At 45.1% G+C, this 11012-nt stretch overlaps 1 protein-coding gene across 1 annotated transcript; it reads right to left on the bottom strand.

Annotated features, from left to right (window-relative positions):
* Positions 1-9263: 9263 nt before the first annotated feature.
* Armh2 (armadillo like helical domain containing 2) lies at positions 9264-10804 on the bottom strand. The gene is made up of 2 exons (XM_041632653.1): positions 10522-10804; positions 9264-9694 (listed from the first exon to the last, which is right to left on the bottom strand). The coding sequence occupies exons 1-2, from the start codon at positions 10802-10804 to the stop codon at positions 9264-9266; spliced, it is 714 nt and encodes a 237-aa protein (XP_041488587.1).
* Between the last annotated feature and the right edge of the window lie 208 nt (positions 10805-11012).

An 11012-nucleotide genomic window follows, 5' to 3' on the forward strand; every position in this document is an offset into this window, starting at 1 on the left:
TCTGATTTAAGATAAACTGTTTATCTGATCTCAGGATCACTATGAACGCTATTGATTTTCATGTTTGCATATTCTTACTCTGTCATAGGAATATGAGTAAGAATTTGAGTAGTGTCTGCTTTTCTAAAACTTCTCCAAGTGAACTTGATTAGCCAAGTTAAGGCTTGCTAACTGGTAATGTCCTGTTTTGAAACTTCCAAGCCGTTGGTACTGGGTGATCGGGATGGTCCTCAGAAGCAAAGTGGCGAGGGTGAAGTGCAGTGAGAAACTCAACATAGCTGAAATTTGGAAACTGTGTACAAGTGTGTAAATATCAAAGGAGGAATGAGAAGACAAGGAACACTGCTAGGAAAGCACGGGTGGAATATGCTCTGGTGGGCATGGATGTGCTTTTATGTAAATTGACAACATAGAACATTATCGACCTTTACTTTTCTTACCTTCATTTACTTGTGTGTATGAATGTCAGAGGTCAACTGTGGCAGTCAGTTCTTCCACCTTGTGGGTTGCAAAGCTTGCTGAGCCATGTGCTAACCCCAATACTGGCCTTTAAAGGATATTTTTAGGCACATTTTCTTATAGAACTTTAGTTTTCCTGTCTCTAATATTGAGGTAAGTCTGTCTTAGTATTACTGTGATGAAAAAGGCTACTGAGTTTGAAGTAAGTGCTTAAAGAAGCTATTGGGCTGGGATGTTGAGCTTAGCATGCACAAAGCCCTAGCTTATCCCCAGCTGCATAAACCAAGAGTAGTGGACACTTGTAATCCAGTGCTTTGGGGGGTGGAGACAGGAGGAACGGAAGGTCCGGGTCCTGCTACATAATGAATTCAAGGCCAACCTGCATACATGAGACCCTGTTGCAAAACAAGCCAGGGAAATGGCTCAGTGGAGAGGAACACTAGCTGTCAGAGCCCAGTTTGAGACACCCCCCAACCCCTCTTTTCTCTCTTGTTTTGTTTGTTTGTTTTTGTTCTTGAGACCAGGTTTCTCTGTGTAGCTGACTGTCCTAGAACTCTATGTGGACTAGGCTGGCCACTGACTCGGGAGATCCACTTGCCTCTGCCTCCCCAGAGCACTGGAGTTCTAGGGTTAAAAGGTGTTTGCTAACGTGCCCAGTTAATGGAACTTGTGCTTTTAAGACAAGCTAGATGCTCTGCAGTCCCAGCATACTTCTATGTGGAGAGAGGAAGCAGAGACGAGCTCAGCTGCCATCTAGCCTGTGGTGCAGAGTAGCAGGAATGACAACTCAGGAAAGGTGTCCTCTGACCATTTATGTGCCTTGGCCTATGTGCCATACTCAAATAATAACTATTTTGTTTGTTTTGTTTTGTTTCTTGGTTTTTTGAGACAGGGTTTCTCTGTACCTTTGGAGCCTGTCCTGGAACTTGGCTCTTGTAGCCCAGGCTGGCCTTGAACTCAAGAGATCCGCCTGCCTCTGCCTGGGATTAAAGGCGAGTACTGGGATTAAAGGCATGCGCCACCACCGCCCGGTTTATAATAATAACTATTTTAAAGACAAAAATAGAAGCTATTACTAATAACTTTGTTCAATAGAATTTGCAGATGATGGTGACATACTTGTGTGTACATTGCAGGAACCACTAGTTCAGCATTCGAAATAGTGTGAATGGGAAACAATTTTTAGTTTATTGCTGCACACCGCGCCCCTGTGTCTGCACTCTGTGTGCTGGCACCCAGTTCGCGAGCTTCGGGAAAGGGCTAATACAAAGACACACACAGACAGAGAGACAGCGACACGGGTCATCCTTGAATTCCCCAAGAATGCCCCCTTTATTGTGTTCAGGGGCAGATTATATAGAGATAGCCACGCCCCAGCCAAACCCACCAGGAACCACTCTCCTGCCATCAGGAACTCCTGAAGGTCTCGTGCTCAGAGCAGCTGTAGGCCCTCAGATCAGGGGAAAACAAGTTGTTTACAAGAAATTCAGGATCTGGGATCTCACTGCTCCCAACAATTTATGTTTTATAAACCTTGAGACTAGTGGCTACTAGGAGATGGTGACCATGCATGTCTTGGATTTGGGCCACTAGCTTAAAGATTGCATTAGAGAATCGGCAAATTAACTTTCATAAATATTTGGGATAGGGCAAGGGGGAGAATCCGATGTCACAATTAGAGTGGCAAGTGGGGCTGTGTGCTTAGGTTAGTTACACAAGATAGTAGGTTTCAGGGTAATGTTTCGTACATGTCGTGCTGTGGTCTTAGCCCTTTCCACATTTCCTCCTGTCCCCTTTTTGTTGAACTCCCCCACTGCTCATCTTCTCAAATAGTTCTGCTTTCATGCGCATGTATTCCATTCATCTCTTTCCTCCTCTTCTGGTTATAAAGAGTTTTTTGTTTTTGTTTTTCGAGACAGGGTGCATCTGTGTAAAAGCCCTAGCTGTTCTGGAACTGCCTGCCTTTCCCTCCAGAGTGCTGGGATTAAAGGCGTGTGTCACCACCGCCTGGCCGGCTATAAAGAAGATTTTTTTTAAATAACATGATAATAACTCTTAGGACAAATGTCAGAGCAGGAAAGATTTCTAAAGCAAAATGAAAAAGCCTTAACAATATTTAGGTTTGCAAAGGTTTCTCATACAGTACATAAAGAGCTAAAATTGTGTCATCACTAGGCTTTGTAAAAAGTAGAAACTTCTCTTTGAAACACAGGCAGAGGACACAGCTTCTCTGAGATGTTTTTCTCCATTTACATAAGATTTTTTGATGTGGGATTCTCTCTGTATGCTAGGACTATGTTTTATTACCATTGGTTAATAAAGAAGCTGCTTTGGTCTATGATAGGGCAGAGTATAGCCAGGCTGAAAGGTATATATGGAGAGAGTAGGTGGAGTCAAGGCAGACATCTTGTAGCTGCTGAAGGAGACAGACACTGGAATTTACCGGTAGGTCACAGCCTCGTGGTAATACATAGATGAATAGAAATGGGCTAATTTAAGATGTAAGCTAGCTAGGAATACACCTAAGGGATTGGCTGAACAGTGTTGTAATTAATACAGTTTCTTTGTGATTTTTCGGGTCTGGGCGGCCAGGAAATGAACAAGCAGTCTCCATTTACAATTCTCTAAGACTCAGGCTTATGTCGCCACTGTTGGAGAGGCTTGACTGGCAGGCAATCTTAGAACAGTGGACTGACAAGATGGGAAAGCCTGACAACCTGAATTCAGACCCTGCAGGCCATGGTGATAGGAGAAAACTGACCCTTAATTGTTCTTGACCTGCACATGTGGGCCTTGGAGTGCGAGTGGGTGCACTTGCACTAAAAAGCTATTCTGCTCGCCAGGCATGGTGGCGCATATCTTTAATCCCAGCACTAGGGAGACAGAGGCACACAGGAGGATCTCTGAGTTTGAGGGCAACCTGGTCTACGAAGTGAATTCTAAGACAACAAGGGCTACATAGAGAAATTCTTTTACCAAAAAAATCACAACAACAACAACAAACAATTTGCTAATTGCAGTGCTTTCAGAAGTACATTCCAGTGCATGCTGGTGTAGCACCACATTGCCATAGGGCCTTTCATTTTGTTTAACAAACTATCCCTTCAAAAGAGCTCTGTGGACTTAGCCTTCTGTAATGGCACACGCCTGTAACCCCAGCACTCAGGAGGCAGAGGCAGGAGAATCTCCCAAGTTTGAGGTCAGCCTGGTGTACAGAGCGAATTCCACGATAGCCACTTTAAAGTTACATAGTAACTCTTGTCTTCAAAAAAAACCCCAACCTAACAACAAACAATAGCAACGAAAAAAACCACAAAGATCTCTGGACTTAAGGTTTTACCTGATAAATCACAGGTCAAGGAATGGCAAGACATTTGTAACTATCAAAGAGCACCAGAGTCCTCTGGATAGGATAATGGGTCCTTATGGTGTGTTTATCAGCCCAGTTACCCAGCAGGAGTAAAGCTTCCATTTCCTGCTGGGCAATGGTGGCACACACCTTTAATCCTTGACAATCAGGACTACACAGAGAAACCTTGTGTAGTAATATGAGCGGCGGGGCTGCATCCCCAGCACCCTGGCAGCCTGGCTAGCTTATGCTCCGAAATAACAACACACAAACTGTATTCATTTAAACACTGCTTGGCCCTTTAGCTCTAGCCCTTACAGGCTAATTCTCGCATCCTGATCAACCCATAATAATCTGTGAGCACCGGTCTTACCGGGAAAGGTTCAGCATGTCTAACCTGGCGGCTTGCTTCATCTCGTGCGTCTGCCCGGGAGAGCGGAGCATGGCATCTCTCTGAGGCATCTGCTCCCTAGAGGAGAGCTGTCGAGTCTGAGCTCACTTCCTCTTTCTCCCAGCGTTCTGTTCTGTTTACTCCTCCCACCTATCTTCTAACCAATGAGGGCCAAGCAGTTTCTTTTTATTTAACAATGACCTTCCTCCATCAACCTTGTCTCAAAAAGCCAAGAAAAATTCCATTTTCCCCACAGTAGTTTTTTTTTAGTTTAAACTTATTTCCATTTGATTTAAAATTCAAGTTGCTATTATATGGTTTGATACTCAAAGAGGAATTTGTTCAAATAATGTTGCTAACATTTCCAGGTAACTTGATAGCAATGGCCACAAATGCCAGGGACACCTACTGTGGTGTTTGCACTTTTGGGAGGCTTGGTTCTTCTGGAACTGGGGTTCCCAGCTCATCTGAAATTGGTCCAAGTTCCTGGGTCATGTGTGGGCAGATCACCTTATGGAGGCTTTGTCTTTAGCAGCGATAGCTCAGTTTCTTTGCATGTTGCTGTAATAAGATTCTCTGGCAAACAATTTATTTTAGAATTTTTTAAAATATTTATTATGTATACAATATTCTGTCTGTGTGTATGTCTGCAGGCCAGAAGAGGGCACCAGACCTCATTACAGATGGTTGTGAGCCACCATGTGGTTGCTGGGAATTGAACTCAGGACCTTTGGAAGAGCAGGCAATGCTCTTAACCACTGAGCCATCTCTCCAGCCCTATTTTAGAATTTTTTATTTTTACTTTATGTGCATCAGTGTTTTTGTATATATACAAACTTATGTTTATATACACACACGCACACACACATATCTGTGTAAGGGTGTTATATACCCTGGAACAGGGGTTACAGACAGTTGTGAGCTTCCATGTGGGTGCTGGGGATTGAACCTGGGTCCTCTGGAAGGGCAATCAGTACTCTTAACTGCGGAGCCATCTCTCCACCACAGCACAGATGATTTAAGAAAGGAAGTTTATTCTGGCTGACAGTTCAAGGAAGTCAAGATTGTAGGAGCTTGTGGCAGCTGGTCATGTATTCACTGACATCAGAAAGCAGAGTGGTAAATGCATGTTGCTGTTATGCTTTCTTTAACTTGGGGATCTCATTCAGGGAAGGGTACCATTGCCGGGTTTTCCAGCAGATGGGGGGCTGAGGCAGAACTGGTCCTGCCAATCTCTCCCTTGGGCTGAGCGGGATGGTGATTGCTGACAACCTAGACCTCCCCGCTGGCCACCAGGAGAAACACACATTGAACAGGGAGTCTGTCGAAGCAGGATCTCACTTTATTGCATCAGGGCAGGAACTTATATAGGGCTGAGGTAGTGTGTGGAAGTCTTGGGATGGGGTGAGGTGGAGTGAGGAATAAGGGTCAGTAATATCCTGCTGAGTGGTGGCTGGGCAGAGGCAGGCCTAGGTCAGGCTGTACTGAGTCACTCCTCTCCAAACTCAGGTTAGGCTCAGGAAGTTATACTGGGCCTCACCAAACTGAAGTTAGTCTTAGGAAGTTACACTGGACCTCATGAGGTCCAACATACCATCCCCAGTATTTCTGTCTTACTGCCACAACACAGTCCCCCACCGATATGCCCAGAAGCCCATCTCCTGGGGCCGATTGCTTCTCCCTAGGGCATGTTCATCCATTCATGCAGTTTGAATCATCAGTTTTCGGCTTGTAGTAGATGACTCAGTGTACCTCAAACTCAACCTATCACGTGACCCACGGGAATGGCACACAGTTAACTGAACAATAGCAGGGTTGAGGCGGAAGCAGGATGCCGGCACTTCAGAGTAGTGTGCTAGCTATAACAGCATAGCAGAGCATATAGCCAGATGGTGATGGGAAGGATGCTGGCTGAGGCTAGAGAGAAGCCAGGTGAACTTGCTGCCTGCGCAAGAAGCAGTTTGCGACAGCGGAAACATTTTTGAGAATATTATATATTTTAAGAAGTTGAGACTGGACAGATAATCCAGTGCTTAAGAGTACATGCTGCGCCTTGCACAGAACCTGAGTTCAGTTCCCTACCCCCAGTTCCAGGAGTTACAGTTGTTAGCAGCTGTGTGGGTGCTGGGAATCGAACCTGGGTCCTCTGGAAGAAGAATCAGTACTCTTAACCACTAAGCCATCTTTGGTTGACCACTCCTACAAATTCTGGACCACCATGGCCCCAACACATCTTTCAGGCCGGACAGATTGTAGGTGGAGGGTTTTGTGGCTGGGTTGATGTCCAGGTTTCTCTTCACATCCCCTGTGGGGTACCTTTTCATGCCAAAGAGACTAGAATGTAATAGGGATAAAGTCTCCAAACTTGGACCAGCTTGACCTCTCTGCATTCAATAAGCTGAATGGAAGGTGTCCTTGGCAACACCAGTTTTCAGAGAGTGACCTTCTGTCCTTGCCTCGGTCTGGGTTTAGGGATCTCCAGAGGACCTCCTAGGCCTCAACCAAATATAACCCAGTCTCACCACTTGCAACCTTACCTGGCTACAAAAAATGCTCAGTTCAGACTCAGTATCCTCCATCACTAGGGTCACCCTCATAGATTCCAGGATTTTCTCACTGCACTAGGTTTACACACACACACACACACCTACACCTGCCAAGTGCCCCCTAATTCCAGCTCATCCATATCTCCAAGTTGTTCTGGGAAAACCCAAATGCTGGAGAGATGATTTAAGAAGGGTTAGTAAAGGAAAACAAAAGGACTTGAAAACTGGTTATCCAGTTTGGCATTTGGGGCTTACCATTATAGTGCTGCAAGATTTAACTTGAATTTTACCTCCTTCCTCATGAGCTTCCTTTGGAGCTTAAGTAGGCTTGGTTGCCAGACGGCCTTATAGTTTCTTCTGTAGAGGAAAGGCTCCCTGAGCACAGTCAGAAGAGCTTTCTGGCACTTCTGATTAAATATGGAAATTGAGGGGGCTGGAGAGATGGCTCAGTGGTTGGGAGCATTGCCTGCTCTTCCAAAGGTCCTGAGTTCAATTCCCGGCAACCACATGGTGGCTCACAACCATCTGTGATGGGGTTTGGTGCCCTCTTCTGGCCGGCAGACACACACACACACAGACAGAATGTTGTATACATGATAAATAAATAAATAAATATTTAAATATGGAAATTGAACATAGCTATCTGCTGGTTTCTTCCTCTGACCTTCCAAGAAATCCAACAGCCAATTCCACACCAACACAACTAGAGTCCAGTAATGAAGAAGTGACGGTGTAGGAATAACAACACACTATTACTAGTCATTTTCATTTTTAGAATATCTTTGATACACTTATGTGAAATGTATGGTATTTGTTATTGCTTTGACCTGTTGAGATGGAAAGCAATGAACTCCTGATCCTACTTCCCAAGTGCGAAGAGTTTAGGCCTGTGTTGCTATTTCTGGTAAATGTGTGGTACGATGCGAACCCGGGGCATGTTTTTTTTTTTTTTTTTTTCCTATGAGGAATTGGTAATGAAGCAAATGTTCTAAATCAGCTTCAAGCAGTTATTAGAAAATAATGTTCGTAGTTTAAGGGTAGACATTGAAGGCAAGCACTTTGGCCTTTGTGTAAAAGCTAAAACCGATATTCCCACAAACAATATTCAACACTGTGATGGCATGCAGCCCTTTGCATCTAATTGCAGCTGCATGCTGCAGAGTGTGGGAAAGAATCTCACGGAGTTCGGGTTGACCTCAGGTCGACCTTAGGTTGACCTCAGACTCAGTCAGCAGCCGAGGATGACCTTGAACTCTGATCCTCTGGCCTCCACCTTCCAAGTCTTCTGGAAGAGTAGGAAGCACTCTTATTGTTAAGCCATCTTTCTATCCCCTAAGACCTGTAGCATTTGGCTTTAAACCAGGGATTGCAGGAGTGTGCTACTAGGTCTAATTGCTTTTTGTTTTCCATTTAAAAAAGTAATTTTTGTGTGTATGTCTATGATGTGTGTGTGTGTGTGTGTGTGTGTGTTTGTGTTCGTATGTGTGAGTATTGGTGTGTGCGTGCTGCAGGGGACGTGTGGAGGTCAGAGGACAGTCTTAGGGGTCAGTCCTCACCTACCTTGTTTGACACAGGCTCTCTTCAGAGATTCTCCTGTCTCTGCCTCTCATATTGCCATAACAATGCTGGCTTACAAGCACATTCTATTGTGTTCAGCTTTAGGTGGATTCTGGGGATTCAAACTCAGGTCCGTATACTTGTGTGTCAAGCTCTTTATCCACACTGAAACATTGTTCCAGCTGCCCTCCCTGACACCCCACCCTACCTTTTTCTTTTCTTTTCTTTTTTTTTTTTTTAATACAGGGTATCACTATATAGCTCAGGCTGGTCTGTTATTCAATATGTAGACAAGACCGACTGGCTTCAAACTACAGAGGTCTGCCTCCTAAGTGCTGTTATTAAATGTTTGCTCTACCATACTTAGCCAGCCTTTATCTAACCATGAATTAATGTTTTGAGAATAGGGTCTCTCTCTTGGTTTTTTGAGATAGGGTTTTTTTATGTAGCTCTGGCTGTCCAGGAACTCTCTCTGCAGAGCAGGCTGGCCTCAAGCCCAGGAGATGGGTCTCCTTGTGTTACCCAGGCTAGTTGTGAACTCATAACTCCCCTGCCTCCACCTAGCTGAGCTGGGATTACAAGCCTGGGTGATTTAACATCTTTGTTTCCTAATGGGAGAGATTACACTTGTGTGAGCTCAAGAAGCCCCAGACCTATAAATTCATATTAAGCAGTGGCACTGTTGAGAGGTTTTATGATTACAGTTGACACACTGTATGGATGTCTACATAGACTGTGTGCGTACATGTTTGTACGCGTGTGCTGCATGCGTATAGGTCTGAGGTTGGCCTAGTGTGTCTTCCCTTATCACTGCCCCATTGAACCATCTCCTCAGCCTAGGACGTTTTCACTGCAGAAGACAACAATGCAGAACAACACATGGATTTTATTCTTTATTGCAAGTTCCCAGGGTAATGCGATGGCACAGATAGCTGAATCGTGTAACTGGATTGAAAATAAATTAATTCCTGTGAAAACCTATTAGGAAATATAAGACCTCGGCAAAATTTTCAGACCACCCAGACCAGTTCTCCATAGCCAATATCTGCAGGTGGTACTTTAGAGAGCTGTAAGACCGCAGCTCCTTCATGATGGCTAAGTTGTTACAGGTCATGGCCGAGAGGGCATAGCATATCCAAAACTGCACGAGGCGGTGACTGTTTACTTCACTCTTGATGGTGGAGTGGAAGGGAGTCTCAAAGAAAGTGATAAAGATGGGAATGAACTGCAGTTGTTTGGCTCGCTTCTGGCTGGCAGGGTTTAAGTAGCACCAGCACGCCACGCTCTGCAGCAGCAGGATCTTCGTCTTTGACGACATCACTTTTTCAGTCTGCAGCAAGGAAGCGACTTCTTTCATGTACTCGCTGGCGTGCTGGGCAGCACTCAGGCCTCCTGCAAGACAAGCATTTTCGTTTCTAGAAGTGTGTAGTAAATACAGCTGGTAAGATTTCAGAGGTCCCATACGTTATTCTTTGTGTGTGTGTGTGTGTGTGTGTGTGTGTGTACATACATGGGGATGCCTGTGTGTATGTATGTGCTGCTTGAGGTTAGGAGACAGCCTCAGACATCATCCCTTTGTGTAACCCTGCCTGTCCTAGAACTCACTTTGTAGATCAGGCTGGCCCCCTCCTTGTCTCTGCCTCCTCAGTGGGATTAAAGATGTGAGCTATCCCCCTGCTCTGTGAAGGAACTGTTTGTGCTGGGTATCACAGGAGGCAGACTCAGCTCCCTAGATGTTCCCTTTCTGGAGGAAAAGCCAAGTCATTATAAGAGGACCAGTGTGGTGATACTTTGTTTGTACTTTAACAAAGCTTGTCTGAAGATCAGAGTGCGGAGCTAGCCGTACTAGTTAGTCATGGAGACCAGGCAGTGATGGCATACCAGCACTTAGGAGGCAGAGGCAGACAGATGTAGAGAAGTCCAAGAACAGAGCTCCAGGTACTAGAAATTTCTACCAAAGTACTCTTTAACCCATGCCCTTTTAGTTAGTACCTTGTTGGAATCTAAAATTGAACTCGAAAGATCTTGGGTTGATGTTGAAAACAGAATCTATGTTTAGCCTACAGAGTTTCAGGACAGCCAGGGCATCATCATCATCATCATCATCACCATCACCATCACCATCACCATCACCATCACCATCCCTTCTAAAGTGCACTGTTCTAACAAGCAGAAGGAGATTATGAAGCAGCTATGTTAGCACAACAGCGAAGCAGTACCTGTGAAGGCCAGTAGTCCAATTTTCTGGGCAGCCAGAGCTCTTTTCTCAAGGGATAGATGTGTATTCTTCAGTGTGTTACCAAGTTCTACAATTTTCTCTCTGTGAAAAATGCAGTCAGCTGCAGAGATTGGCTGCTCTACCTCCTGGGTCTTAGTAAAACACCTCTTAACAGTTCTCCCGAGCCACCTGAGGCGCTTACGCAGTTTCCCGAAGAACCGACGGAGCCATTTGTAAATCCAACCACAAAAAGAAAAGACCCTCAACTTCCTGTAGAAGGCCATTGGTGCTCAGGAGCACAGGCGGGGCTGGAGTTGAAAGCAGCGCTGGAATGTACCGCCTGGCAACAAGACAGAACGGAATGCGGTAGAACCCAACAATAAACACTGAGGTTCCTGGGCCAGGCATTCAAGGCCCTTTAGGACTAGAACAAGAACAAGTGATGTTTGTTTCTCTGGGGACACAAACGCCCAAGGGAAGCTGTTTTCTCCT

The sequence above is a fragment of the Microtus oregoni genome, unplaced genomic scaffold (assembly GCF_018167655.1).
Source record: "Microtus oregoni isolate MIOR12 unplaced genomic scaffold, Mior012 000042F_ref0000377, whole genome shotgun sequence".
In the NCBI taxonomy this organism is placed as follows: Eukaryota; Metazoa; Chordata; class Mammalia; order Rodentia; family Cricetidae; genus Microtus; species Microtus oregoni.

Bases quoted from the DNA above. Each gene is read 5' to 3' on its own strand.
- Armh2 (XM_041632653.1), bottom strand. From the start codon at position 10,804: ATGGCCTTCTACAGGAAGTTGAGGGTCTTTTCTTTTTGTGGTTGGATT. The intron at 9,695-10,521 runs GTACTGCTTCGC...CTTGTCTTGCAG, and splicing joins TGGACTACTGGCCTTCACAG to GAGGCCTGAGTGCTGCCCAG.